The sequence below is a fragment of the Platalea leucorodia genome (genome assembly GCF_965183815.1).
Source record: "Platalea leucorodia genome assembly, chromosome: 3".
Lineage (NCBI taxonomy): Eukaryota > Metazoa > Chordata > Aves > Pelecaniformes > Threskiornithidae > Platalea > Platalea leucorodia.
This window is the reverse complement of record NC_138825.1, coordinates 123,812,853-123,838,635: the sequence shown is the minus strand read 5'-3', so window position 1 is coordinate 123,838,635 and position 25,783 is coordinate 123,812,853. Positions and strand designations below refer to the sequence as shown.

Genomic DNA, 25,783 nt, shown 5'->3' with positions numbered 1-25,783 from the left:
CCTTTCTTCTAGTCTTATCGAATCTCACTCTATCAAAACCAGTCACAGCAGTATCAAATCCTATTTTCAGCTCGTGATGCCATGGCACCAGCCCCCACCATACCATCAGAGACTTCCTATCATGCTATTTTTGTTTGCTTATTTATTTCAATTTCAGCTCCTCACATGCTCTAGGCACATATACGATAATGGCAATTACACATTGTACAAAGCACATCAATAATTTTAGTATGAAAGAGAAGGAAAATGCAGAGCTATGATTCTAGTGCTTTAATCGGCAGGACCACATTATGTCAATGAAGTGGGGACATGGAGGACTGATTAGATAAATTCCCCCTTGCAGTTCCAGCACCCGGCACTGCAGTGCCCACCATGTTCTGAAAATGAAATGTATGCATTAAAAATGTATCTGCATTTATTTTCCCTCTGGTGTCTTTTTGGTTTTTCTAACAGACAGACTCTTATGGAAAAGAAAAGAATCCCTAGATGAGAGCTTTGTCAGTGCATTTGCTCTCTATAAAAAAGTCAACTTGGTACCTTGGTGGAGAGGGCTGTTAATGTCAGTGGGTATTACATGAGCCTCATCGTCCCTATTGCCCCTCAATTAACTCTTATTCTCTAAGCAGAAATGGGAAAAAGGTTGCAGAAGTGGTGAAGGAAACAGACCCTCTCATTTTGCTAATATCTCTGGAATTTATCGTTACCATGAAAGAGGTTATTTTCCTAAGCAGGGGCCTAATTCTGCTTGCATACTGTAGGTGTAGCTGTACCGAATTTAAAGGGTCACTCCAATGCCCTCCCAAAATTGCAACGAAATCAAGCAGCTAGATTAATTGCCTTGCAGCGGCTTGCCATTATCCTTACCTTTCCTTGCCTTTTGCCCATCCTCATTACAATGGCATCAAGTATATGTTCTAACCATCAAATATTCTTTTTTCTTTCTTTTTTTTTTCATAATGAGCTGGTGTCCCACCTCTTAAATATTTCACTTCTGCCCACTTGAGTCTGAAAGGACACAGCCGTCACCAGTCAGCTGTAATGTTCTTTCTTTTCCTCTCTTCTCATCTCTGCCTCTCTTATCTCCATGATCTTCTTTTCTTTGTCTCCCTCCCCCTCCAGACAGCTTTATTAAATTCGGATCTCTACTTCTGAGGCCTCTGTGTCTGAGCTCCCATTCCATGTGAGCCACGGAGAGCAAAAGAAAACAAAAGTCAAGATTCCCTTATGTTCCTCCTCCTCTCAATGTCCTTGACAGCACAGGGATCCTTTCCACATTGCATCCTTCTGGTTGGGTATTCAGGTTACTGACTGCAGTGCTGCCAGAATTATTAACCCTTTTTGGACCTCAGGGAAACATAATATACAAGAAAATGTGAATTCATTTTTGACAACCAACAAATGCTTGACATAACATACCACCCTTTTGGGCAGGATTTGGGTTGGAAAGTGAGACCTCTGCTGAAAGCTCTGCCCCAAGGAGATTATACATAAACAGAATTCCTGTGGCTTTCATGGAGAGTGGTTATAGCCCAGATGTCTTGATAAGCCACTGCAAATTTAGAACTGGGTTGGACCAATTTTCTACCTGCTGGATTAGTCTTAGTACTCAGTACTCAGTACTTAGTGTACTCCAACTCTGGAATGAGCCTTTCCATACTGCTGGGATACAAACATGACCTACAAGGCTTCAGCCTGGCATCCCCTAGGATTGCCAGGTGAGGATGTGAAAACCGAGCAAACCCTGCTAGATGGGCTCTTTGTAGCCTCTTCAAACTGGCTTGACTCTTCATGGCACTCTGGGAGCTGATGGATGCTCTCTGATGGCCCAAAACAGCAGAAAGGCCCATGCAGGTTCCTGCTGAGAGCCTGCCACCTAAGCTTTTCAACTGTTATGCCCTAAAAATGAATATATTCAATATATTGTTGATGTCATGAAATGAACAAGTAAAAATCATGCGTGTGCTCATCTTATGTATCTGTCTGGCAATGCTGGTTTTATACCAAAAAAACCAGACCCAAAATTGTCCATACTGGCAATTGTCTTCATAAAAGTTAAATAATATAGACTATTATGTGTGAAGGGCATCCTTTAAATACTGGCAGGATGCCTGAGCAAAGCAGCCTTTGGGAATCTATATTGCTCTGCCTATCTTAACACTGTTTCAGTGTTCTTGTTTTCACCGGTGCAAAAGCACTAAAAAGTCTCAAAGAAACAAACCTGCTTAATGCACCTGTCTGGTTTCCTGTGCACAGCTAGTCTATTCCCACATGATAGCTTTGAATTAAATTTTGTAGCAATTGAATATTTGTATGCTTAACCACATATTCAGGGCAATGATAAATAAATACATAGTAACCCAAAACTAAAAGTCTCAAAAATGTTATTGACTGGCATGTTTTAGGGCCTGAGCATAAGGTAAGCACCCTCAATAACTTTTTTTGTTCTTCCACTACAATCGAGAGGATGAAATCATTGCCCCATGTAGGAATGCAACTTTATAATTTTATTCTCAGATAGGGTCAAAATATCAGCTGTTTTATATTGACCTAAGCATCAAGCTGTCATCAAATAGACCACCTGAGGAAGTGGCCTGCTGGGAATGCATTTTAACCATCCAAACAGAGACATCTAAACCTTTGCAAGCTCAAGCACCAGAAATTACAGGGAAAAGCAGAGAACAAATGGGCTTTGGTTTTAGTCCCTTCAAGCACCATACGATGGGCCGTTACTTCTCTTTTCTGTTTCCCATTGCAGGCTGGGATGTTTTCAGACTAAACAATTCCCTGTAACCTGAAACCCAGCCATCATTTATGGAAGTACCCTGTGCAGCATGGTTAATAAATAAAAAGTTAAGAAAAATAAAAAGACAACCTTTCCACTATTAACAAAAGACTCTTCAAAGCTATTCTTTTGCTCTGGGCTTTTAAAATAATAAGCTGAAAAAATACATTAGAGAGCAGACTCCTTTCTAGCCACTTCATATTTCATTTTGCCTCTCACTTGTCTATTTATTTTCACGTCTTTCCTGATTACTTCTCAATTGTAGAAAGACAACATTAGGCACAATGAGTTTTAAATATACTCTCTGGCCAAAATAACTCCAAGGGTTGTCTGAAATTTCAAACTGCTCACTGCTAAGTCTGGAATAAAATGGAAAGGGAGTGATGCCTACTAGTTAGAGGAGGACAGTCAGGACCGCGTGGGTGTTTGCAGTGCTCCACTAATGTAGTTATTATTTTTCTCCGTGGGTACCATACCACACAACCAGGATCAGTGTGACTCTGAGTTCATTCATGTTTATTTGAAGATGAAGAAAATTATCTGGTACAGTACAAGAGATGCTCCAGCTCCAAACCTACTCTTTCCCTGTTGGAGCTGTCCAGAAGACTTTGATGGGACAAGGAACAGGTCTTGGACTACCTAAAACAAGCACACCTGAGTATAACAACTATTTGCAAAAATAAGCCTCAAAGCCTCTTCAAACCATTTTGCATGTGTATGAAGTTAGGTATGAGAGCATCATTAGGATCACACACCTTCTTCAAGTAATTTTCAACCCTGGCAGCTTCTCTGGACATCATACTCTAAATTAGGAGTTTTTTCCTAGTAAACATATAAAAGCCTAAAATGTAGATATACAATGATTTGTGATAAAGCCCTCAGAAGCCTGATCTAACTTTGCAGTTAGCCTTGCTTTGAGCAAGGGGTTGAAATAAATGACATCCAGAAATCTCTTCTGACCTATTTTTCCCTAAGATTTTATGTAGGCATGGTATTTTAGGACTATGCCTACAGGCACATTTGGTTTGCTTGTAAGTGGTGTTTGAAACCAGTCTCCTTCCATCCCTGCACCCGTGTTGGTTCCAGAGGTTAGAAATTAGTTTTACAGGCTCTTGTTGTGTTTGCTCGGATGTCTCTCTTGCAATAAATTCTCTATTTCTGTGCTTTCCAAAGTATTTTGCTCAGTGTCCCCTGTTTCCTACGTGAGCTGTACTGCTCAGGAGCAGAGAGCGCCGTGGTCTGCAGGGTGACTGCACCAGGCTACCAGTGCTACTGTGAGGTGGGAATACTTGGATCCAGAGGCTTAGCCATCGTTGCACCAAAAGCCCAATGCAGAGTTTGCTCATTTTCAGGGTTTTTCAAAAAAAGTTGTTTGCATCCTGTTTAGATCTTTGTCAGGGACAGGGGTGCTTTCTTTATTATTTTCTATATTACATGGTAGTGGCTTCATCTTCCTTCTTTCTGTCTTTCCCCTTGTTCATAACTGGAGAAGACAGTTACTTTAGAGGTGTGTACAGAGCTATCATTTCGCACATATTTCAGAATAGGAACATCTATTACTCTAGCTGTTCTGCAAGCCTCGTTAGTTACATCATTAGGAGTTGGACTCATTTCACCTAACTTCAGCTGTCTGAATACAAGCCTCCAGTCCAAACTAGCTGTCTATGTTTCCCATATAGCCGGTAGAGACAGATACCTCCAGAAATGATACAATCTATCCAAGGGAAAGCAGGAATGAATGACCCTCTAAAAGTCTCTCTCTCTCTCTTCTCTAATGATTATTGTCTAAATGAACAGCTTAGACTAGACAATTAGCTTAGACTAGATGCTTAACATTTAGGCAGCTAAAATTAATGTGATGAATCCCATTCTATGTGCTCAGATAATGACTCTAGCCTTTGTATCTCAAATTTTAGCTCTTCAATATGTTTTCATAGGTGTTCAGATTCTGCCCTATGCTTTCAGATTAATTTCGATTTCTGAGGCTTAAAATACTTGCCTCCCATTACTGTTCATTGTCATAAATATGTCATGGCATAATATAGCTATCTGTACCTGTAATGAAATCCTTCTGCTTTAAGATTCAACTCCATAGCCCATACAGGACTAACATTGCTGAAAATCACCCTAATAATGTTACTGTTGTGCTTGTGAACCTTTCTGTCACGAGCACAGGCTCTAGGACTGTGCCTTCAGCCAAGGCAAAGAAAGAAAAATAAAGGAAGGAAGGAAGGAAGGAAGGAAGGAAGGAAGGAAGGAAGGAAGGAAGGAAGGAAGGAAGGAAGGAAGGAAGGAAGGAAGGAAGGAAGGAAGGAAGGAAGGAAGGAAGGAAGGAAGGAAGGAAGGAAGGAAGGAAGGAAGGAAGGAAGGAAGGAAGGAAGGAAGGAAGGAAGGAAGGAAAATTGGAGACAAGGTTGCTAATAAAAAGATATTGGAGGCATTGGGCAGGATGGGGAGAGAGCTCAAGAAGTCACCTCACCCATCCATTTGCTCCAAAGCAGTATCTATACTTACACTGCTCCCAAGAGAATTGAATATAACCTGCTAAAATCTCTTCGATTGTGTTAGTTCCACCAGGTTCCTAATCAGTTGGTTTCAAGGTCTTGTTATTTTATTATTTTTTTACTGGAAAGATGTTTTTCTAATCTTTAACCTAAATCTCTCTGGTCAAAATATTAATACCTTTTTTAAGTTCTCTCCACATTGAACATGGTAAACTGACCTTCCTTCCTCCTGATCATTTTTATGAAGCTTCTATAAACTAATTATACTCTAATATACTAATTGTAATGTCTGCAGCCTTTCTGGGCTGAACTTGGGATATTTGAAATATGTTTGTTTCAATGCTATATCTGGGGAAAAAAGGCTTTTCCATAAGATAGTTTTACAGAAAAATTTTGCACAGTCCAAAAATGTTATAATTTCTCAGGTAAAGCTGAAAACCTAGTAAAATTTTGCTATTTAGTCAAAATGTTTGATTTGTTAATGAACAAAAAAAGGGAAAACAATTTTAGGGCAAATAGAATCATAGAATCATAGAATCATTCTGGTTGGAAAAGACCTTTAAGGTCATCAGGTTCAACCATTAACCTAACACTGCCAAGTCCGCCACTAAATCATGTCCCTAAGCACCACATCTACCCATCTTTTAAATACCTCCAGGGATGGGGACTCAACTACTTCCCTGGGCAGCCTGTTCCAATGCTTGACAACTCTTCTGGTGAAGAAATTTTTCCTAGTAGCTAGTCTAAACCTTCCCTGGTGCAACTTGAGGCCATTTTGTCTTGTCCTATCACTTGTTACTAGGGAGAAGAGACCAACTCCCACCTGGCTACAACCTCCTTTCAGGCAGTTATAGAGAGCGATAAGGTCTCCCTCGAGCCTCCTCCAGACTAAACCACCCCAGTTCCCTCAGCTGCTTCTCATAAGACTTGTACTCTAGACCCTGAGCTCTGTGCCGAGCTCTGTGCTGTCTCTCCTTCACATATGTCTTATAAAAATAATTGTCATTTTTAAGCTTAATTCTAACCTGTATACTTCCAAAATCTGCAGGTATTTCGTGTTTTACTTCTGGCCCATTTCTAATGGAAAATCGTTCAGTCTCTGTGAGTCTGTTCCCAGGACCAAAATAACTGTTCTCATTGAGAAGAAATGATAATAATAATAGTAAAGTAGAGTTCCTTGCAAATTTTATTTTGAGGCAGTTCATTTTATCCCCTCACTTTATTTTTGCAGAAGAAAAGGATGATTTGTCTTTGCAGTGACTGCAGGCCAAGGAGGAAAAGAGAAGCTGAGAACCTTCCCGTCCATAACAAAACCTGGCAATGATGGTCTTAATAGAGTTCAAGTTTATTTGACTAATTCTTTCACCACTTGTCAGAGAACATACTTTTGTTTGCCATAACAAACCGAGCTCTTTCCTCCCCCATTTCTCCAGTGGGTAGCACAAGCACTTGTGTGGAGCACACATTACTGCTAACCGTTATGATGTTTGCTGTCAAACTCATTTATTTATGCAACTGCTGTGGAAAGGCCTGGGGCCCATAAGCAGCCCTGAAAGATTTCAGAGCCCTGGTGTGGGGTCATGAAAGGGAAAGTGAGGGGGAGGGTGAAGCCTCCACTGGTTATGAGAAAGGAACTGACACAGGAAATGGTCACATATGGCACAGATTTATTGTGTCCGGGACTTCCCATTCAAAACTCATTATATCCACAGCTCAGAGCAGTGCATGGCACGGCCACATTCATTTTTAGGTCTGGCATCTGATGAAATTGCTGTTCGGCTTTCGGGTGGCGGTGGCAGTTTTGTCGTTCCTTGGCCAGAGCGATGGTGACTGGAACTGTGTCGGCAAAGGCTCTGCCGTTCGTTGCCCCTCACCTTTATGTTGAGCCCTGGATATATTTGGCTAAAGCTTCAGTCAACGGGGTTGCTGGTCAGGAGGAGAGAAAAATCCTTCTGGGCTTTAAATACACCTAAAGGAAACCAGGAATATCTTAAGGGGAAGCATAACAGGAAAAGCTTTGGTAGCGACATGAGAAACAAATTGATACTTGCAGAACAGTATGGTTTTTTGAAGGTGAAATACTTTGGACCAAAATATGTTTCTCTTTGCATTTTTATCTTTTAATCATCTTTCTTGGGACACAGAATCCCTCTCACACCCGGCTATTGGCTGTTTGAATGATGGTTAGTGAATTCAAGAGGGTTGTGGGAATAGTTTGTTTATATTCTCTGCTTCATGAGAACATCTGAAAACTCTAGTCAGGGCTCTGGGTCCTGTTTCGCTAGGTGCTGTACAAAAAGCCATTCTTTCCACTCCTTAGCTGTGTATTGATGGATCCTCCAAGCTCTCAGGAAAGCTCTGGAGACTCTAATCGTCTCTCCTGTGCTGTCCTGTGAGAGTTCGCTCTGTCCTGTTCACTCCAGTCCCATGCCACGCTTTTGATTGCTTTACAGTAGGGTTTAAGGTAATGAATCCTGCAACATCTTTTTCTCCTTCATTCAGGGTTACAATTTCAGGGTGCTTAATTTACATCACTTTTGGGGCCTCTCTGAAAATGCACAGAATCATGAAGTATAGATCAATTATGCTGTTTAATCCTTTTTGTATCCATGCACAATACAATGTCAGGTAATGCTTCTTTTGTCACCATATTGGATTTATTCCCTAAATAAGCATTATGGGCAACTTCGTGTTGTCAGGATGGCTAAAATGACTAAAGTTCCCTGACCATTAGTGATAATGAGGACAAAAATCCTCCCTAATTATGTCTTTCTGATTAAGTTTAATAAAATGATTGACAAGCTGCTCTGGGCCATTGCTGACAATAGTAGGAATGGACCCAATGTCTACTGAGTCAAGAAATGCTAGGGTATGGGCACTGGACATTGCTGGTCACTCCTACTACGTCAGCAGAACAGCTCCAAGCCCAGTTTGGTCCCAGGCAACCCAGCAGTGTCCAAGACAATTCCTGGGCACTTTCCAGAAACTAGCATAAGTCAGGAGCCAGTCCAAAAAGGCAGTTTGGAGGTGGCCACCATCTTTTGGAGGGTCAGTAGCTTTAATACTATGGGAGTGCCATGCCAGTTGGCCTCAGGGACAAGGAACTGGCCTTGGCACTGGTTATTTTATTAGTTTTCACGCATGCAGTGCCGTAGCTGCTCAGTTCCAGCCTAGTCTTCTGGCACAGGCAGCCAAGGCATTTCCAGGTGTGGTCACCTTGTGGTGGCAGCAGGGCGTTTGAGAAGTTCCGTGGCACTATAAGTAACATCGCTCAATTCAACCATGACACAAGGCCTGGGTTGGGCAACCTCACTAAGGGGCATTTCAGATTTACTGACCTGCCTCCTTTGAGAGGGCTCAAGGTATATTCTCTTGGCTACTTTATTATCGTCCCCAGCTTTTCACAGTTTTGTGAGATAGGTTTGATATTTTCTCTCAAACACAAAGACCAAAGGTGGTCTCTCTGACTCAAGAGGTTCCTAACCTGTAAATCACTGAAAGCTTGGGGAGCATTTGGGTGAACATTGCTATATGCATGCCTTGTTCCCATGCTCTTTCTAGATGACTCTTTTTGATCATTGTTGGAGAGCATCCTGGCCTAGATGGGCTTCTGGTCTCTCTTCTTAAGACTTGATTTGTATACTTGTGCTTTAAGGCCAAGAATGAGCTATGGCTATAGTCTGAGAACTGGAAAACTGCAATTTTTTGTTCGTAACTTGCAAAGATATACTATCATCTGTAACATATACGCCTTACCTCTTAGGTATGGAGGAACTCTGAAGGTTTGGTGCTAGCATAAAAATATATAACCATATGAAAGATGCAAATAATGTTTGATTTCACAGTTAATAAATACTAGCAACATGTGTGGCCATACCAATCCATGCAAACAATGAATGCAAGAACAAATGCTTTATGCACTATACCTGTTTTTCCATGGATTTGGATGTGAAAGGGAAGGGCCAATGCAGATCCTGTGGTGTGTAACAAGGGTGAGCTTATGTGACAGTTTTTCCTTTCAGTTCACTAATAACTGTTTTTTTTCTGCTTGGGCACCTACTTTTACAAAACGTGTAGGAACATAGTATCTTTGAGTCCACAAATGTGTCTGAAATTTGCCAGGGGGTTCAAAGTTTTTTATGGAAGAACGATAAACAGGAGAGTATAAAAACCCACACAGTGTGATCTTATGAGACTCATTTCCTTTTAAAATAATTTTCTTTAAAGAAAGAATTAACAGCCTAAAGCAATCACTCCATTTTTATTTAAACGGTCCCTGCTATGAGTATATATTTATGTGTGTATATCTCTCACACATACCTACACAAATACACGAGCAAGCACACATGCCACCATGCATTCCTATGTGTGTGTTCCCAACACACACCTTGCAAGAAACACACCACAAATAAGTTACTTGGCATCACATATCTGCGTGTTTATCCCCCACGGGAACACCGGTAAACTCAATTGAGTGATATCCTTAATCTACAGACAGTGGGATTTCTAAAAATGATGGGGGATGCCTTGTCTCAGCATCTGCTGAAGTTGATGGGCTTGTTTTCACTTACCTAAATAAAGATTTACAATATCAGTGTCTGCAGAGCAATTGCTTTCAAAGGATGAGTGCATAGGCATGAGGACCATGTGCCAGGGATTAGACAGGAGAATCGGGGCCAAATTTTTTTACAGGGAACATCTGAATTCAAGAAACATAGAAAAGCTTTTGTATAGCAAAAACGGGTGACCTCAGAATAATTTACCTTCACTAGATTTCTAAGGTCCTATTGCTGGGCCCTTTTTTTTTTTTATTTCACATTTGAATGTCAGCAGGTCAAAAGGAACAGTTAATGCTGATGACTATTTCCCCCTCAGCAAAGATATGTGCTGGCCAGCCCAAGGCCAATGAATTGCAATTTCTAAACAGTGTCCCATTTATCTCTCCTCTCCCCCTTCCTCCCCTACTTGCTTTTATATTTTTACAACTATAATTGTAGATAAATTAGAAATAACTGATGGGCAAATCCAGTCAGATGGAAAGAAAATTGTGGGAGATTTATTTTATTTTGATAAAAAACTGACGTTGCCTTTTGTTTTTGTCAAAAAATGACTATATTTTTTCTTGTACCATGAATTGTGAAATCTATCATGAAATGGGTAAAAATTATTGAAGGAAATGGTGGTGTTAACCTGAAGGGGAAAATCATTAATGTTGATGTATTTCATTCAATTTTAAATGTAGAATTTATTTTATTTTATTTTATTTATTTGGCATTGGGGAACTAGGGAAAAGGCAGGAGACTTGCAAAGGACTCTATGTGCCTTTAAGTCAAAACATCTATTTTAAAAATACTCTTCCCTCCTTTCCTCCTGCTCCATTTTTCTAAATAAAGGATATGAGATGTTGTTGTTGGTGGTGTTTTTTTTCCTAAGCAAAGAGGACCCCCTCAGCGCATTTTTCTTTTCAAATGTGAAATGAGGTGGAAAATCCTCATTTCACGACAGGAAGGACAAATATTGACACAAAGTTAATATTTGTCAGGAGCCCTAGAAGCAACCTGAGTGCTAAAATCTCATATAGATATATATGTTTGTGTGTCTATGTATGTGTGTGCATGTATATAATTAAATAATAAACTTGACTTGATGATAGGGGAATCTGCGGAAAGCAAAGTCTGCTCTCTAAGGCTGAGGAAATAGTTGGAGAGGGTGGAGAGACACACTCTCCACATATTTCTCTCTCTCTTGTGCACCGAGTGGGACACACACACACGGCACAAGTGCCCGTGCAAACACACACGTGCCCTCTTCCTCTGCCCGGCTGCATGCAGGTCCTGGGGTGACATTCAGCCTCATCCATGCACACATTGCCACAGATACGAACATCTTCTCCTTCTTTCCCACCCATTTGTAGGGTCTCCGGTTGACTTGCGCTCACCAGGTTTCTCTTTCTTTTTTCCCCATTTTTTCCCCCCTCTCACACATGTGTGTGTAAACACACATGCGCATACAAATATAACCTGTTTAATCTAATTTCACCCATTGCAGGGGGATGCTTCTGGAATTTATCACTGTTATTGTTCATCGCCAATGTAAATAGCACATGTCAGCTCAATATTCAGTGGTCACTCAGTATTTATTAAGTCCTGTCCACTCTGGCCTTTTTTAGAGGAAAGCCCCGGGGCAGATTAGCTGCTGGCCCTGACACACCACGTCACTTATCTATTCGCATTGATTATGAGAGTCAGCTGTGGCCAGGACTCACTTTTTCCTTCTCCTCTCAAACCCCTCTTACAAGCACCCCTGCTTGGATTTTCATGAGGAAATAATCAGATTAGGGCTTCAGCGGCGAGTTCATATGGAGTTCTCTTTCTCCAATGTGCTACTAACTAAATAAACGTGTTTTGTGGTAAATTGTAAATGACATTATGATTACTAAGGCCAGCATGGGTTTCATTTAAAAGTGATCGAAATTGCAGGCTGCAGAAATTGTGACTGGCAGATAAGGCCATCTGGAAGGAGACAAGCAACGATGCGTATGCGTGCATGGGCGTGTGTGTGTGTGTGTACAGGAAACCAAGCAAACCCACTTTGCAAGGCAGGTAGGGCAAAGGAAAGTCCTGGGAAATCACAAAATATCATCAAATCCCATTTGTAGACAAGAGAAATGTCACCGGGGGGAGACGGCAGAGCAGACGATGAGATCTGTCAGCCTTTGTGGGCTGGCTGCCTGCTGCAGGGTGCATCCTCCCAGCGCTCCAGGACGATACCGAATGTCTTTGAGTGCAGCATTTCCACTTCTGCTTCTGAATGGAGCAGCTTCTCACTCTCCCTTTGCCCCCAGTGCAGACGGATAGCAAAATACTTACACTGATAAAACAAAAAAAAGGGAAAGGAAAGAAAAAGGGAAAGAAAATGGTAAGCTGGTGTCTAAAAATAGGAGCTTTTGCACAGATACTATCTGACTTGGACCTCCTCCCTGAACAAAGCTTTGCATTTAGGTAATTTCATTGCTTTCCTCGGTGACGTGCAGAGCGAGAGCTCATTCTGGGAAACGCTCACAGACCTGGGTAGCAGTCTGCACATGAGGAATCCCCTTGAAATAAATCATAGGTAAATGTCCACAGGATCCAGGCATCAAGATGCACCTATAAGCAGAGCCCAGACTGATTTCTCGTAGTTCGTTTCTTTTCCAGGAGTCTGGTATTTTCATTAGCGAGTTTCACAGTTACGGTGTTTCCTCGATAAAGGGAATCCCCTTTTATTCATCCAAAACTTTGTGACTCTCAGGGATGTTGCTGTCCCTTTCTTTTTATCATTAACACCAGGCATTGCTGATCTGCATGCACATCCCCAAAGCTGCTGAATGAGGAACGCAGAGTTAGTTTAGACATTGGCCGTGCCTTGCCTAACACGTTCATGAGCACAGCTAACTAGGGAAGGAGCAGGCTTGGGGACAGAAGGAGGATTATAGCTGGCTACAGCAGCAAATTCCTTCTTTGATTTTATTTTGAAGAGAGGAAGGGAAAACAGAAACACACATCTTTTCCTAAGATGCTTCAGGCAGAAATGTTTATGTTTTTGGTGCCCGTATCTGAACTCATTTATTTTTATTCTCTCTTTATAATCAGTGATTATCTCATCATTACAGCCTGCGGCACAATTTCTCTCATCTTAAAGCCGAGACCTATATTTGGTCAGATGGAGCATACCCTAACTCAGAAGACTGTATGGATTACATCTCTTCCGTATAGATCCTTTCATAAAAGGATCCTCTTGACTTGCCTCCACAGACACTTGGGATAGGATTCAGTGGCAAATTCTGACATACATGGAAGTGTCTTAGCTCCTGTTATATTCAGTGAAAGAACACCTAAAGTGTTACCTAAAGTGGCTTTTGTACTCCCATGGATCGTGTGTTACATCTACAGCTATTGCAGCTACCCAAAGAAATCCAGGTGACATTACGCACTTGTGTTTAGGTGACAGGATCCTACCTCTGGTCAGTAAAGTTGGAGGATTGTAAAGGGCAATCCAGCTGACAAAACAGAAGTATTTTAGGGTGAACTTCATTGCTTTCTAAACTACTTTGTACCAATGGCTGGGGAATTCAGAGTGTTTCAATTACCATCAATGTGTGTGTAGTGTAATTTCAGGTGCTGTGGGGTGCCCTGCCATGCCTCCAGCAGCCGCTCTTGAAGCACATGGGTCTTCTCTAGACCCTGTGTCACATACCTCAGATACCTCAGGGTATCCCATGAGATACTAGATGCCTGCCTGTGGGCAAATGATTTAAACTCCAGATGTCTACTGACTACAATGGGAGCTTAGACACTTAGATCATATGTAAGGGTCCCCGCTATTTGTAGGTGTCTGAATCTGATGCTTTCTTCTAGCTCTAAAACTCGTTGAGGCAGTTCGCCACTGGAGCAGATCAATGATGTTCTGATCCTTTCTAGTTTTTTGTTTGAGATGCAATCTCTGTGAGTGGGATGGGAGGGCTTCATGTAAAGCTAAATTATCTTTCCAGAGAATTGCAGTCATGCCCTGATTTGTTACTTTGCTACAGGCTTAGAACTAGGAGAATGTGGAAGATATAAGGACATAGGGACATAGTGGTGGGTCAGACCAAAGGTCCATCTAACATGCCTGGTTTTTCAACAGTGGCCATAATTTGATATCTAGAAAGAACAAGGCAAGGGTATATGGTACTTCTCTGTCATTCATTAGCAGTCTTCAACCATTTTCAGCTCAAGGACCTCTTGAGGTAAATGTGGTTTCTACCCATTTAATATCCCTTAGTGTCCAGGCTTCTCTTAGAACTATGTAAAATTTTAGCACCCACAAAAGTGACTTTAAGCACTGAATGGGAAAATAAGCAGTTATACCACAAACTGTTGAGACGATCTCTGTAACAATTAACATATTTTTTCTCTTCCCATCTCCCTTTATTCTCTTCCAGGAATTTACAGAGATGACAGCAAGTGTACCTTCAAGCCCTCAGTACAAGGCTACTTCTGCAAACAGACAGATCATGCACTTGTCATCCTAGAAAACTTAGACTCCAGTATGGTCAGCCAGAGACTGTTTCCAGTGGTAGCAATGACCGGCAGCTTTATGGACACCTTCAGTGATGTGACATCACATTCATCATGTTACCCTGCAGAGCATTGTTCTACTTTCTTTTCTGTGTTGCCATCCACCAAACTTGCTACAATTTGCTTCCCAGACCTAACACCTCTGACTTTCAGACTCTACCTCCTCAGTGGCCAAGACACAACCAGACTGCCCCTTGCTATATTCTACAATGAACCACTCAGCCTTCGTGTTTTCATTCAAGGGAAATATGTCTCTCCAACCCCATCTTCTTTCTCACTGAATGAAGGGGCAGGAGCCAATTACTTTAGCTTTGAGGACAATCTTCTCTATGTTCTCCTGCATGAGAAGGAACCTGTAGAAATAGTTGCTGGCCTTTCCCTTCTTGTGGCTTTCACTATTACTGAGGCTGTTGGGGAAGAAGGTGAAGCAAGTACAACACGTCGATTAGCTGATTTCTTGAAGATTGGTCATGACCAAGTCAGAGTAGTCCATCGTGTGCTGGGAGGTGAAAGCATGTTGAAGGTAATCTCGGCCAATGCTAGTAAAAAGAAATATCACTGCCCTAACATGGCATTTTGTACAGCCTTTCATAGCAGGTCTAGCTCACAGAAAGTGGGGAGAGGACCAGTGAGTACCCAAGTTCTGCAGCCATCTGACGTGGCTGGACCATCAAGAGTGCTCATTATTGAACTTGGTGATCTACCAGGCCATCCAAGAAATGAGTTGACAAGAGACAGCTTAAAGAGTTTGGCCAGAACAATTATCAACACTCATCAGACTGGAGACCTTCAGAGAGGCCTTGGTTTGCCGGTTGATACCTTAATGGTGACTCAGCCTGCCTTACTGTTTCCAGCAGAAGCTAACAATAGGTAAGTATCAGATGCACTATCAGCAGATACTGATTTAAGTGTAGTGAAGCAATTTAACCACTTGACCTGCTTATTAAGATAGGGAGTAAGTTCTCCATTGACTGAAATATGACTAACCATGGTGAAACACATTATAAAGTTTCCATGACAGAGCTATGCCCAAGTACTAGCTGAACTCCTGAGTGTGAATTACCATGTTATTCTGCTGGTACTCATGGATCTCTGTAGTGCAGAGGTGTCCATGATGGTTTAAACCAGGAAGAGAGTTCCTGGATGTTTGCCTTGAAACTACAAAGTGTTGGGTAAAGTCAATGCTTCTAAAGAAGTTCAGACTACAATAGCTCATAGATTTTAAGCAAACAAATGTTTATAAATTGATGTAGTACCAGAGATGTGTTATGAAAGACGGGTTGTTGCCTTAACTAACTTGCAGGTCTAAACCTTGATTCATATACTTTTAAACTTTAAGACCAGAAAGGACTGTTTAATCTTCTACTTCAGTCTCCTGCATGACACAAGCCACTGCTGTTCACTTTGATACCTCAGTGTTGACCTTTCTTTTTGGCTAAAATACTTATTCTAGGAAACCATTTGGTCTTGAAGATACGAGAGTTGAACATATCTAATACTACCTGAATGTGTGTCCAGATGTTGGACACTGTCCCTGTTTTTGCTGTCACAAGTACTTGCCCACTTTCTCTTGTCAGCCTCTTTGTCTCCAGCTTCCCGTGAGTCTCTTGTTCTTTCCTTCACTGTTACATCAGTGAGTTTCTGGGCATTGACTCTTCCTCCTCCTCCAGATACCTCCAGAGTAATCAAATCACTTAGGTGTCTGCTTTTTAATAAATTGAAAGGTTTGAGTTCTGGAGAGTGTTTCTTTCCTTTTCTGTCTCTGTTTTCTGAATCTTTTTTGTAATGTCTATGTCTGAAAAGCCAACTGTTTCCCTCCATATCAGTGCCATATGCAAAAGTGGTACTAAATCCCATCTTCTACTGACAGAATTCAATGATCCCATTAGCCCATTTTTCCAGAGAAATAGGAGAGCTCATGATCCTCTGTTTGCTCACTGTATTTGCTAATTCCTTTTCAGTTCTAGCTTCCCAGAACCAAATCCATCCAGTTTGTTTGCCCAGATCCAACACACCACATGGTCTAGGTGCTCATGTTTGACTATTCTTTCCATAATGTATCAGCCCACCAAACCCTCTGTGCATTTTGTGCTTATATTTGTTTCTTTACGTAGATAAAGCATCAGGCCAGCAGCTTATTTTGACGGAACAACACAGGACACCCCTTTACTTTATAATGATTTCCCAATGGGAGCTACCTTTTGAGCTCTGTCAGTTACTTAGTTCTTGGTTATTTTTGTACATACTAATTTTTTATTGATGTTCTGTACCAAGACTCAGTTTTTGAAGGTCATTTTTTTTCCTCTTCTTCACAACAACAAACAATCCTTTCTGTCCCTCCTGCCTCTGTCCCCGTCTTAATCTTTTCAGCCTCTTGCAGCCACTATTTGTATGGCCCAGATAGCAGCCCTTATCTGCAGAGAAGGCTCTGAGGAGCAAGGCTGGGAAGGGTGCAGACAACAGTGTATTTCAGCCTCAGATCCTGAATCTGTATTAAAAGCATATGGGAAATATGAAAAAGGTAATATCCCATCTGTTTTTCATAGGGGACATGGGATTTGATGTTAAGTACACCTTATTGTGTACTCTCTGGATTTTGCATAATGCTATTTTTTGATGTTGTGCACTACTGAGCCTTACCCAGGTCTAAGCATATTCCATCTATGCAAGAAAGAAATTGGATTTGTCTAAGACTTACTTTAATTAATACCATATCCTCTAACATTTACCACTGACCCCTGTACCATCCTGATGTCTGTTGGCTGCTAGTGATACAAACTGCTGTTCACGTGCTTAACTTTTCTACTAGGCACTGTGTGACTTATGGTAGTGAAGCACCCACAGTAAGGACACTGGTCTGTGACCATAGGAATCTTTGTTTTGTTTTGTTGTGTTGTTTGATTTTGGCTTTTTGGGTTTGTTTTTTGTTTTTTTTTGTTTGTTTTTTTGGTTGGTTTTTTTTTGTTGGTTTTTTTTTTTAAGTGATGTTATATTAAGCACAGTGGGAAATCACTATTTGCAAGATCAAATCTTAAATCATGGCCAAACTCTGAAGATATACAATGTTTTTTATTAGTGGAACTAACATCACTATTGTCAGTGGGGGTATTTGTGTTATGGTATAGGATACTACAAAATGGGACAGCAAAAAAAAGTTGTAGAAAGTTTTACAGCCTGTGATAGGAAATGTTACCCTGTCTTTATGCCACCCCAAGACATGTTGTAGCTGGCAGAGCATGACAGGTACAGGACCCCTCATTCAGTGTGTCCATTACTGATGAACAGAACAAGAGGAGCAACAGTAGCTACACCGTGGGAAAGGAACAAGGTATTGATTTTTTAGAGTAAGTTCACCAGAACCTCATTAAATGCCTATAGGTTCCTGAATGCATCAGTGTAACATGACAGAGAAGCAGAGATCACCTAAAGGAGTGGACCACCCTCTTCTGTGTGCCAGGGGAGAAACCTTGTGGCTGTCATTTTTCAGGCACAAATGACATCATCTCCACACTGGGGACTGCTTTGTTAGCTGGAGTTTGCTTTCCTGTCTGTGCATGCCCTGTGAAACCAGTCTGAGCAGTGAGGATCAGGACAGGTGCCTAGGAGGAAAGCTGTTTTATTATAGGGACAAGAGCAGTGCTAGCTTGAAGCCATAGATTTACCGTCTCAGTAGGGGAAGACCTGGGACGTATATTCAAGAGAATACTAACATCACCAGATCATAGGACCAACTCAGAGCTCATCCACCCTTAGCTGCTTGGGCTCCTCTGCAGTGTTATTTATTGCTCCCCATCAGTCATAGCTTTTCTGGAATTACTCATGGCTGACATTTCTGATGCAATAAGGCCACGGATAACTTGTGAAATGAAATCAGGGTTTTCCTGTTGGGACATGTAGTATCCCCACTGTCTATCTGTCTCTCTTTAGGCAGTACATGTTAGCACAGGCAAGGATAATGGGGCTGGGATTACAAGTCAGGCTGAGTATTCCTATGTATTTTTCTGTGGAAGGAAAAGAGAAATATTTTCTCTCGAGTCATGCAAAATCCCATCAGGCTGTCAGATATACACAGAACCTGCACTCCTGCCAGGCCAGTCTCCCTGCGGTTTCAGACTAGTGGCTTCCCTTGCATCAAGACAACAACAAAAAGATCTTTGATCAGTAGAGACTGGATGTTCGTTTTTGCAGCTCAGGACAGTGAGGCTGAAGGGAGCCTTGGAAACCTTGCTGTGGTCAGGTAACTAGGCAGTAAGTCTGTATATCACATTGCCAAGCCTTTAAATATATGACTTGCCTGTTACGATTTGAAATGCTTTTTTACATGATTTTAATTTAAAACTTCTTTGTTAGAGTCACTTCAAGCATGGCTCATAGGTTTGTCAAAGAAAGACAGAGGTGATTGCTATGACTGCTGCAGTGCTGCACAGCTGGAAAATCAGAGAGGTGACTATCACATAGCTTTATCTTTCTGCAATTGTCTGTGTATTAGTATATACTGCAATATATTTACAGATAGAAATCTCTGTTTTGCAAAGTTTGCCTAATATCAATATAAATATAAACATGAAAAAACATGAAGGCACAGCAGCAAATGTATCGTGTGTGTTTGTGCAGGTGCCTTTATACAAAAACAGAAATATAAAGCTGGACAGTCATCCAGAAGGCATTTAGCCCATATCCCCACACGACAGCAGGGTACTTTGCTCCTTCTTGATGGACCTTAAACCTGCTACAAACTCAAATTCGCAGGCATTAATCTTTCTTTATTAAGAGTTAGGTTTGGAGTAGCATGTGAAAAACCATGTGTGTGCAGGAAATAACGGTGTTTGAGACCCACAGCAAGCAACAGAAGTGAAGCAAATCAGCAAAGAACCGCTCATTCAGACAGCAATACCCATGCAGAGGACTAAATAAGAAATTACTACTAATTCACTATGTCACACGACATATACACAGGCAGGCATGGTTAGAAGTCCAAACTAGATTAATTCTGACACATCCTAACCCCAAAGTGCTTGGGTTTGGTAACCTTCGTGCAGGTTTCAGGCAGGCAGGTTACTCTATAGAATTGCACAGGATTTAAAAAAAGGGAGATGACAACTTTTTTCCTGTGTAGGGATCTAACTTTTCCTGCAGTGGGTAGGCAAAAGCAGGATGCTAAAAAGTCGTGACCTCAGAGCTGCAGCTATTGCAGAATATGAGGCTCTATCAAGGTTTTATCTGCCATACATCCCTGAAATAAAGATGTGGAAAAGGTGGTACTCAGGAGCTTAAACCATAAACTTAACATCTCCTTAAAATTAACGTTACACAATTTTAAGTCAGATGTTTCTAGGGACACTGTAGAGGATATATTCTTGAACAGCATGTGTCACTCTGCTTGTTGATGTACAAAAAAGACAAACTCAGTTCAAATAGATATAGGGAAGGACATTTAAGATGATCTTGGAAATGGCGTTTATTTTAAGATATAAGGAATAAAAGATCTTGGTTTGTTTAACTTGGCAAAGCAAGGCTGAGGGGAGATATCATCCTATCTGTGAAAATATGTTAGAAAAGTAAATACCAGAGAGGAAGCTCTAGACACTAACGGACAATGACAGCATAGGAACAAATGAGTGTAAAGTATCAAGAGGTAAATTTGTATTTAAAAATAGAAGAACGTTCCTCCTCAGAGAATAAACTGGAAGAACCTGCCGATAGAACTGGAAGAAGTTCCCATTCAACACCACTCTATTTTCCTGATTTTCTTTTTCCCCACATGGCCAAAGCAATACTCTGAACTTCTTTTAGCAGTCTAGTAAAACTGTGGAAAAATATACATGAATAAATTTACGGTGAAACCTAGAAGGTTTCTAATCAGAGGTGTGGGATTCTGTAATGGGCTATTTATAGGAGCGATGGGATAAGAAACTTCATCAGAATTAAGTGGAGGCTAATACATGTATAAACAATGTTATGCCATATAAAACTGTGTGATCATATTTCACTTTAGGAATCAGGATGAATTTCACTATTTTGTTCTCAATTCATAATTCTTTTCTAACTGGGAAACTGGGTAGTTGCAGGATCTGTCAACATGAGGTAGATGGTCATCAAGAACTCAGAGACTCAGAGAGATCTTTCTGCATGGAAGATAGTGGTAATGGAGGCCTGTGTGTGAGAGGTTTGAGGGAAGTCATTCTGAATCCTAGAGCTGAAGTTTTTTGTCACAAAGCTTTTTGATAATTTTTTGCTTCTGGTGGCAATTTTAGCAGAAAATACAGGAACTGAATGGGCATCAAAACTCAACGATCAGTGTATTGCTGGTGTCAGGAAGGCACAGTCATACAAGTGATAATGATGTCGCACAAGGTCTTTGACTATGTAGATGTTAGACTCCAGGTCTGCTATTTTAGCATTTTTCTTTGAATTGAATTCAGAGTGGGGAAATTGAAGAGATATCTTGTGGCCCCCATCCATGGTCAGTAAAGGAATTAAATTGCAGCTTAAGCAGAAATGCTTTTCATTCAGTGACTGTCCTAAATAAAGACAAGGTATACCTTGCAGAGCAGGTATATGAGTCATTTGTGCAGGTTGAAGGTAGTGCCACAATATAGATTACTGTTAATTACAGTGATGTCTGACCATAAGATTGAGTGTCTGTCTTTGGGGGGGGGAAACCAAAACAGTCAAAGCAGTCTGCCCCTTTGTATATGATCTTTGTGTGAAGCCAGTATTTCCTTCGCAAGTTTTCAAACAAAACTCAAAAATACCCTTCTAGACAACAGCCACGGAGCTTCACGTTGCCACCTCAAGTCAGATAATCATAGTTTTTCACCACTGCTTTCCTGGACTGGAACTCTTCTGGCAGTGCAGGAGTTAAAGGGTCTATCACTGACTACCAACCCGCTAAGCTACATTCCCCCTCTGAGCTTTATTTTTAAACTACATTTCTGTTAGTATCTACTGTATATGGTAAATGTATCTAAAAATTTGCCAATAACTCACTCAAAGGTGACACCTGTGAATTACAAGGTTCAGGCAATTAGAAGTCCTACCCCCACTATAACCATAGTGAAAACCACAGCTTGCTCTGGCAATGGGCTTCCCAAAACCAACGTGTTCCTCTGCAGGAAGGGAGCAGGAGGTAGTAAAGGTGAAAGGAGAGCAGGAGAGAACAGAGGAGGAGGGAGATAAAGAGGGTAGGAGACACCCAGGAAAAGGAGTGCAGGACTTTGAAGGGGGCATATATTGCCATATATTCCCCACACAGTATGGGTCTTTGAAATTGATGGGTTTGTGTTATTAAATTTAAATCTCAGTTAAAAATGAAAAGGATCCGCTCAAGAAAAGCTTTTCCCAATTCCTTGGTGTTCCCCCAGAAGTTATGGATGTTCAGACACATGCAGGAGAGCCAGGAGTGTCCCCATCATCTTTCTTGGGGACTGGAAAGAGTTCTGGTTCCAGCTCTGGTACCCCAGTGCTGTCAAACAAAACCTGCCTTGCTCAGGTCACATATGGATCCATTTTCCCTCCCAACAATTAACGGGACCCGTGGTAAAAGCGATGATTTACATGACACATGCACACAGAAGAGAGGAGCTAACAGCCATCTCTCCGAGGGATCGATCCTTTCCCCAATGTGCCTTATTTAACATGTGAGTGGTGTCACCTCTATCAGCAGAGCTTGGCTGGCATGACATTCGAGTGAGTGACGGCCGTGTCAGCTCTCAGGTCAGTCGCCTTTGCCGTCACATCGCGCTCTTGACTGCTGTTGTGTGTCGGATGGGAAAGGGAGAAAAATTCTTCCACATGCTTTGTTAGCAGGAGCCTTGCAAGCAAAGGGTTAAATGGCTTTGGGTGCTGGGTCTTTGTCGGGGTGTATGCATGTACATATATGTATACGAGTATATATATAGATATAGATATATACACACACACACACCTTGGTTTGGCTGTAGGACCTCACGCCCGCAGGCCACAGTCACATTATCATCTGGAAATTGGATAACGACAGCACAATGACAAATCCAGGTTGCTTGCAATAAGGTGCTAATCCCTTTGCTTTAATATCGGAGCAGCGTGTAATGATGTTTGGACATCACTCCAGTTTACTGACGACCCCACTGGGGCCAGCAATAGAAGCGTACAACTGTCTAACAAGCCATCAGGTGACCGCCGTCGTCAAAGCAACGGAGGATGCAATCTAATCTTCCCTCCATCCCTTCCAGCTCCCAATAAGGACCAGATTATAGAAGTGGCCCATCAATGCTTGGTAACTCGAATCAATTAACGTTAATTCGCACAATGCTATGATGTATTGTGATCACTTTCATTTCGGAGAAGGGGGAAGAAATTGCTATAACTCACCTAAAATGAGGTTGTCTATGGTGCTGAGGTATTAATTGGGTGTCCATATTAAATGGAAAAGGAGCACGGTAGTGAAGGAAAAGTGGATGAGTGACTCTCTTGGCTGCTATTGACCTATCAGAAGAAGACAGTGCCCTTTTCCTTTGCTTTTATCTATTACAGTTTTCCCTATTGCGTGTCAAGTTGATGTATTATAAAAAATTCATTTGGTGACCTTTCACCCCCCTAGCAGATTAAACAATTTCACTGGGATGGCATCATTAACAGGGCCTTGCATTTAATGATGATTTCTCTAAAAGGCCACGGAGATTCGATTTTAAGCTAACAGATTTATTGCACTATTATAACATATCGTAAAAAACTGTACCACCTACGGTCTGGTTTTAGGATAGAAACTGTTTAAGAGTTTATGTGGAGCTTAAAGTGGTATTACCTTGGGATACGCAGCAGCAGCAAGGCTCTGACCTCCGGCGGGATGCTGTTTACATTTAATAAAAGACGTTTCTCCGACAGTAAACTTCAAGAGTGTGTTATGGAGGAGGCCTGGCTTAGCTCCTTGCCACTAGCAGGCGGCTTTGTAAGTAGGGGTATTTCCATTCATCTACAGCAATTAATGGAAGTCACTAATGAATTTAGAGGATGTCTCTCTCCTATCTGATGCATCGGCTCTGTCTCTTTCCTTCTAAAGGCTCCCGGTGATCCCACCTCACCTTTGTGTGAATCCATTAAGCCCCTCCAGCCTCCCTGTTTTTCTTTTTTTAAGGTGTCTTATCACTCCAGACCGCAGGAATCTGGACTCCACCAGCTGCAACCACCAGGCAGCTGCTTGCCTTCATCTTTTGGTGCCACGGGGATTGAAAAGTGCTAAACGAAGGTTGTCTGAGCAGGGCGGGGAAGACTGGCCTTATGGTGGAGACATGTCTGTGTGTTCCTGGACAGCTGCGTTCATGCTCTGTGACTATATTTACTGATTTGTAAAATGGGGAAAAAAATTCCTGAAAGCTAGACTGGGAGCCATTTGGAGCTTGGACAGTCTCTAACAAACAGAGAAATGGAGATCTGATGATGGTAGTGCCTCCAAAAGCTAATGTCAGAAGAAGCTGGTTGGATATTTTAATTAATACATACTCCAAGAGAGTGTGCATTGGACCTCTTTTTCAGAACTTTTTCAGTTTAACCAATTTATCTGATGCTTTCAACAGCCACAAAATATCCGGCTTCTAACTAAAGCATCTTTGCTTTATGAAAGGAAACCCTCAATTAGATAAAGAAGCATATTCCTTTTGTCCAGCCTTGCCCACAGAGGCAATTCAGTTACTTGTTTCTTATCCCAGTTCAGCATCAACCTAGGCCCCCTTGCTACTTCTCCACACTACTAGATGCTCTCTTGGTAGCTTTCTGCCATCACAGCATCTGACCTTCGGGGCAGTGGACACATGGCTTCATTCAAAGCTCCCTGCTGGTGCTGGCTAGAATATTCACTTAGGTGCCTAGGTTTTTGAATTTTGGTCTTATTGACTCAGCCTACATGAAAGAAGGGAGACATCAGTAATGTCCAACACCATAGGTCCTGTTCAGTCCATTAGTCTAGTCTTCATAAGGAGATATGATCAGTATTACATATTTATTGTTCCTCTGCTGTCAAGGAAAGCTGAAGCCCGCTTTCCACTGGAGTTTATTTCCTCTAGCTTTGATTTCTGTCTATAACATGGGAAAACATGCCCATCTGTAGAAATAAAATTCATGCTTTGGATAGCCTTTTTGCTTAAAGTAGGAATGATCTCCAACACCTCTGGATGCTTCTGTCTCTCTTTCCCTGTCTCTATTACTTAACGGTAAGATCTGCAGGGGGAGACAAAGCTCTGAACAGGGCAGGTGAGAGGGCATAGGTACCTGGTGTCTGGTTAACCTCATCACCACATGACATGAGAAAGCACTTCTCACCCAAAGATATCAAAATCCTGACAGCCCTTCTGGTGACTTTGCAGCTACTTTGCCTTACACAAGTCCTCAGCTTGCCTATCTCCTGTCTTCACTACAGCATCTTCTTCCTTGTAGCCTGTCTTCTCTTCACCAGCAATCACTACCTTTTCAAGAACAAAAAAAAAAAAAAAAAAAATCTCTTTGGCTTGACCGTGATGCATGTTAACATATTATTAGTTCCTCAAATTCTTCCCAATCTCCTTCCCCTTCCAGGGATATACTGATGCTGCAACATTAGCATTGCAGACATACCCAGACAACTGTTCATTTAGTTTCATTGTCTATGTGTATTAGGAAATTAAATATGCCAGGGACTGTTCTCTGGCACCAAGGCCAGCTGATATGGATCAGCCTATGTCCACAAAATTAAATTCTCTCACCCACCATTCCAGGTTGGCCTCATCCAAACTGCCAAGTGAGAATATTCTCTGACTGTATTAGCTCCCAGAACATTTGAGAGTTATCCTGGGCTTTGCTATTGAGCCCAGACCACAGCTTGTGATGGACTGACAGTTAAACAGATCAAGTTTCAGTGCCAAGGCTTGTTATTTCTAACATAGATATGTTTTCTAATATAGATGTATCCATTGACTTTAATGGACTCTTGACCCAGGCTCTGCATCTGATGTCTTTCCCCTTGAGGTCAACTGATAACAATATCTATTATTATTATTGCTATTGTTTTTATTGTTATTATTATAGTTATTATTAGTATCATTATTATCATAGTTATTATTGTAATTATAATTGTAATTATAATTAAAACAACGAGGTCTCCTTGATTTCAGGGCGATATCCTTCCCTCTGACCCAAATCTCTCCACCTAGTTTCTCAATCATGCCTTAATACCTGCAGTAGACTCTCTACTTCCCATGAGCTCTAATTTCCCTGCTACTAAAGAGCAGACACTTGCTCTCCTGCAGAGTCTCAGCATGTTCTGCAATGTGTTGGCACTGATGGTGAAAGGATCTGGGATCCTGACCCTGGTGTCCCTGCTGACTGAGGTATCACGAGCAGAGACTGCTTGCCTGCTGTGCCCACATTTAGAAGAGCTGCAAGGCACT

General features: G+C 41.5%; 1 protein-coding gene across 1 annotated transcript in view; it reads left to right on the top strand.

Moving 5' to 3' along the window:
• Nucleotides 1-25,783, top strand: part of PKHD1 (PKHD1 ciliary IPT domain containing fibrocystin/polyductin) — a gene marked incomplete at both ends in the record, with an annotated part of 265,493 nt that overhangs the window by 221,929 nt on the left and 17,781 nt on the right. The window contains one exon of the mRNA XM_082305891.1: nt 14,259-15,254. Coding sequence (XP_082162017.1) covers nt 14,259-15,254 — 996 coding nt within the window. The remainder of the gene's footprint in view (nt 1-14,258; nt 15,255-25,783) is intronic.